The following is a 4918-nucleotide window of genomic DNA, read 5'->3' on the forward strand; positions in this document are numbered from 1 at the left end:
ACAGGGTCTTCTTTCACCGCTAAATTTTCCAAGCCCGTTCCCTTGGCATTGACATTTTTACCAAGTCACTATCTGCATGTAAATCTTTTCTAACCGTCCAGAGTGAAATCGGCATCCATTCCGAGATTCCCCACTGGAATTTCCATACAATATTGCATCGTTCATAACAAATAAAGAATTGAAGTATTCAAGAAAAATGACAGAAGCAATGTTGCCTTCCATAAAAACTCGTCAAAATATACTGGCTCAAGAAGGTCAGGTTTCGAGAAAAGAATCTGAACAGACTGAAGGAATTCAATATCAATCTAATTGTGGCGAGAATATCCAGAATACTAATCTCTCACCAGACAATATAAAGTTTGTATTCTTCGACTTGGAAACTTCGGGATTCCATAAGTCAGCAGACATTCTGCAGATTGCTGCAAAATGCGAAGAATACAAATTTTGCGCATACGCGACTCCTACTCAGCCAATTATGCCTAAAGCGACAGAAATCACTGGCTTGAAAATTGTGGCAGGAGAGTTATTTTTGGATGACGAAAGAGTTCAGTCGAGCCCTTTGCAGAAAGTGCTACGTGAGTTCAAAGAATGGCTAGCTGTAATATCAAAACCGTGTATTCTTGTTGCGCACAATGCAACATTTGACACTGGTTATTTACTCCGTGCTTTGATAAATAATTCAATGATAGAGGATTTCAAAAACCTTATCGTCGGATTTTCAGATACTCTTGTCCCTCTTAAAAAACTCTATCCTCAGAGAAAAGGTAAAGGGATGTTTAAACTGTCTACTTTAGCCCAAGATTTGTTGCAAATAGAACTGACTGAAAATTTCCACGAAGCAGCATACGATGTGGAAATACTCGAACAAATCGCTTCAACTATTCCGAAAGAGAATTTGATTGGAAACCACAAATCGTTCAAGGAATCACTTGACCATGAAACTCGACTGCAAAAGACAGCAAAACTGAAACGATCTTTGAACATTTTTAAAAATGTTATCTCCAACGGAATGATTAAAAAAATAGCAGAAGCAGGGATCAATCGTGCAAAATTACAAGATATTTATGAAAAAAGTGGAAGAGAGGGTATTATTCAATTGTTGTCGGCTAAACAAAAAGATAATAAACCTCGTGTCACCAATCAAAAAAGAATCTTAGAAAACATTGTAGAATTTTTAGATACGAACCAAAGCCCAGCAATGGTCTAATTATAAAACAAAAAAAATTATAAATAAATCATTTATTTTAACGAATTCTGTATTAGAGAATTTAACGTTTTTTCTGTTATGAAATACATGGTTATATTATATTTATGAGAAATTGTTAGCATTGAATGTTGACAATATTTAAAGAATATATGTGCAATAACAAATACATATTGTGGCAGTTGTCGAGGAAGAGGAAGAGAGAAGCGAAGAGGAAACGAGGAAGAGGAATGTTATAATAAGGATTGAGAAGGAGAGGAATCGAGTTTGGAGAAGGTGAGGGAGCTTTTTGAGGAGGGCCTGAGGGTGAAGGCGGAGGTAAGAGAGGTGAGGGTGGTAGGTTCGGTTCTGCCGAGGAAAGTGAACACCAAGAGTGAGTCTACGCAGACTAACGAAACCAGCCCGAGGAGATAAGACTCTAGAAGCGTGATAATTCTGTCAGACTATTTTAATATAGTTTGTATAAATATATTAATAAATTGGAACTATTATATTTTATAAAAATTCTTGATATTGTTATAAGATTGAGTTAGAATAAACTGCAGTTTTACTGTGATCCGCTTTATCGTGTTCCGAAATAAATTATTATCTCCAAAAAATTATAACAGATTATAAATAAGTCAAAGTAATTTTATTTTATAGTAATATTTTATATAAAATCTATGGAAGTAATGAATGGCAGTACCAATTTAGGATAAACAAGACCCTCGCTTTAGAAAAATGAGGAATATAAAAATCGATTTCATTAGTTTGGTTCAACAATTCTATCATTTTCTTGATTATCTTCTTGGGACTTTAGAGCAAATTTTATATTCGTGTCCAAAAAAACTCTAATATATACGTATATATTATGCTAACACATACATACGACGGAAGAATATGTAAATACGTTTGAACGTTCTTTATTCCGTATTTTCTTGGATAGTACATTCGTTTCATTTCATCGCCTTCGATAGCCTTTCAAGGCATAATATCAATTCGCAATGCTTAGTATGAGGAAACATGTCAACCGCAATGGCCTTTACCGGTACCAACGGATCACCGAGATATTGCTTGGAACTAGGTCGTGCTAAGTCAATTAAATTTCTCATGGCAGCACGAGGGTCACAGGATATGTACACCAGTCTATTCAACTTTTTTGACTTACGCAGTGTCAATAAAGCCTTTTGATCTAGAATAAGTTAACATACAGGTAAGTTAACATTTCTTTATAATATCGACATCGTAAATGTTACTTATATGTGATGACAACTTACGTAAACCAGCTCGTGGGGGATCCACAATGGCAGTGATATTGGATTTCGTTGCCCTGTGAATAACTGGCAACAAAATGTCCTCCGCCTTTCCGACAAAAAACTCGCAATTGGTAATATCGTTCTTAATAGCGTTTTCCTTGGCGTCCTTTATAGCGTCGGGAATAATTTCCACTCCTAATACCTCACCGCAATGCTGCAACAGTGAACGTTTAACATCTGCAATGGTACATCCTTGGAAATTTTATAATAATTGATCGTACCTTTGAAAAGCAGAGACCTATGGTTCCAGTACCGCAACACACGTCAAGTAGCGCCGTATCCATCGTGGGTTCGGCAAGATCAATCGCCGCCTTGTACAAAACTTCCGCTCCCAATGTATTGACTTGGAAAAATGCTTGAGGCGAAACTCGGAACTTCATTCCGAGTAGCGTTTCTTCTATATATTCTGTTCCGCTAACATGATATAAGGAGTCGCTACTTTCACCGCCTATACTTCTGCAAAATTAAATTATGCAAATAAAAAAAAATACATGTACATGGCTACTTCCGCATAATATACTTACTTCTTATCTATTGTTTGAAAATACAACGAAGTGACATGAGCGTCGGCACCTTTCCCGGTTTCGAAAAATATTCTCAGCTGTGATTTTAATTCCTCTAATTCGTCGCTACTTAGATCCTGAGGGTGTATTCCTACTATCAACATCAGATGGCTAGCACGAGTGGTTCGAGCGGTAACTTGTCTCCAGTATCCACTATGATCGACCGGATTGAAAGGCTCCAAGTTTGACTCGCGTATAAATGTTTCTAGTATCTGAAATATGTAAACGCGCAAATTTTAGATCCCAAGTCCGTCTCCATCGGTCTCGTCTAAAAAAAAAATCAACAATTGAAATTAACCTTTACAGCAATTTTCATATTTTCCGGAATGTGACAAAGATCGTCGATAGGTCCGACTGCTGTAGAACCCGAGGCATAAGTTGACAATCTAAACCCAATCATAATTTTGCTCTGTTCACTGTCTTTACCTGCGTCATAAAAAAAAAAAAAAATTTAAACTTGGCAAAATTTTTTATACCCTCGTATAAATCTAGAAATAATCACCAACTGTGAATTCGCATTTATTTCTATACGCCTCAGTAACATCTGCCGAAAGTATATTCTCCAGTTTGCACGGCAATCCATCGTACAATTTCTTTTGCGAATATATCCACTCTGACAGACCTTTGCTTTCTACGAGCATTTGCTGACCAATTTTCATCAGGATAGATCTCATCTCCTTCTGCTTGAGTTCCAGCTAAAAATATATAGCATAAGGTTTGATACTTTCCAACGAGAACGTAATAAAATCCCTTACTTGATCCGGATACGGCATGTTCCACAAAGGGGTAGTAATAAATTTGATTCTATCAGTGGGGGAGCAGTTTGGATCCTCGGCGTCAGTTTTCAGACGCTTGTTGCTGGACTCTTCCTCTAGTTTTCTCTTCACAAAGGGATCCGGAGCTGGCTTGGCTGCCTAAAGGGAAAGCACGGATTAAAACTACATACATTTAATGTCTGCCGAGAAAGCAGCATTAACGAAAGGCTGAAGAATACCTGCGCCGTGAGTTTACTGTTCTTCCACAAAATCCCATTTATAGTGGTTATCGCTCGTTGACGACACTCCTCGTTTCTGAAGCATACGTACAGCCAGCTGCTGCCTTTCCTGGGCGGCTTTACCTTGCACGATTGCAAGTCCAGCTTTTCGTTCACGAGCTTCTTAAATTCACCAATTCCGTAATACTTCGGCAAACCGCGCACCTCTATCTTGTACTTCTCAGAAGTGAAATCATCTCTCTCGAGATACGCATATGGATTTTTCTCGTTCTCCGCGACGCTGGTCGCTAACGTTTCCGTAGCGTTTGTGTCAGACATTGCGTCAATTTCTTAAGATTATTCGCAACTTTTAATTCGTTAAAATTTCGTCTCTGTCTCACAAGACACTTATCTCGAGATAAATTGTGCTGCTGGACTCGTCTAAGCTTCCTTATCTCCCGTGTATTTTTACACTTCACTCTAAGCGTAATATAAGCATAAAACACCGAGCGTGTTTAATTTAATCCTAATTAAATGCTTGGCTGTTAGCCAATTAAACAGTTGCGATAAAAACGAAAAATAACAATATTGATCAGGAAGCACATGTCACTGCTCCAAGCAACTTGGAGCAGGTTAGGATACATGTTTACATGCACGGTACTCCCCCACTTCTGCACTTTTTTCACATCTTCCCTCTTTCTTCAATATCTAATAACTATACATTTATCTCTCATTTCAAGCGCGGAAGGTGTAACATAACGTAGCTACAAGGAGCAAACCTATACGCTTTGTTCTTTGTAGGTTACAACTTTTTGTAACCTTTCATCTCTTTTCTCCTTTTCTCTCCAACAGTTGTAATATATATCTGTCTCATTTTAAGCTG

At 37.7% G+C, this 4918-nt stretch overlaps 2 protein-coding genes across 2 annotated transcripts; one reads left to right on the forward strand and one right to left on the reverse strand.

Annotated features, from left to right (window-relative positions):
* Positions 1–19: 19 nt before the first annotated feature.
* Positions 20–1684, forward strand: LOC112458144. Its single transcript, XM_025021588.1, has 2 exons — positions 20–575; positions 723–1684. The coding sequence occupies exons 1-2, from the start codon at positions 197–199 to the stop codon at positions 1205–1207; spliced, it is 864 nt and encodes a 287-aa protein (XP_024877356.1). The 5' UTR covers positions 20–196; the 3' UTR covers positions 1208–1684.
* Positions 1685–2090: 406 nt separating this feature from the next.
* LOC112458143 (tRNA (uracil-5-)-methyltransferase homolog A-like) lies at positions 2091–4671 on the reverse strand. Its single transcript, XM_025021587.1, has 8 exons — positions 4057–4671; positions 3818–3976; positions 3565–3757; positions 3361–3488; positions 3024–3274; positions 2721–2955; positions 2461–2653; positions 2091–2375 (listed from the first exon to the last, which is right to left on the reverse strand). The coding sequence occupies exons 1-8, from the start codon at positions 4372–4374 to the stop codon at positions 2140–2142; spliced, it is 1713 nt and encodes a 570-aa protein (XP_024877355.1). The 5' UTR covers positions 4375–4671; the 3' UTR covers positions 2091–2139.
* Positions 4672–4918: the final 247 nt, after the last annotated feature.

This window comes from Temnothorax curvispinosus, unplaced genomic scaffold (assembly GCF_003070985.1).
Source record: "Temnothorax curvispinosus isolate PA1 unplaced genomic scaffold, ASM307098v1 QBEX01008721.1, whole genome shotgun sequence".
NCBI lineage: Eukaryota > Metazoa > Arthropoda > Insecta > Hymenoptera > Formicidae > Temnothorax > Temnothorax curvispinosus.

Bases quoted from the DNA above. Each gene is read 5' to 3' on its own strand.
- LOC112458144 (XM_025021588.1), top strand. From the start codon at position 197: ATGACAGAAGCAATGTTGCCTTCCATAAAAACTCGTCAAAATATACTG. The intron at 576-722 runs GTGAGTTCAAAG...TCGGATTTTCAG, and splicing joins CCCTTTGCAGAAAGTGCTAC to ATACTCTTGTCCCTCTTAAA.
- LOC112458143 (XM_025021587.1), bottom strand. From the start codon at position 4,374: ATGTCTGACACAAACGCTACGGAAACGTTAGCGACCAGCGTCGCGGAG. The intron at 2,956-3,023 runs GTAAGTATATTA...TTAATTTTGCAG, and splicing joins TTTCAAACAATAGATAAGAA to AAGTATAGGCGGTGAAAGTA. The intron at 2,376-2,460 runs GTAAGTTGTCAT...AACTTATTCTAG, and splicing joins TCCCCCACGAGCTGGTTTAC to ATCAAAAGGCTTTATTGACA.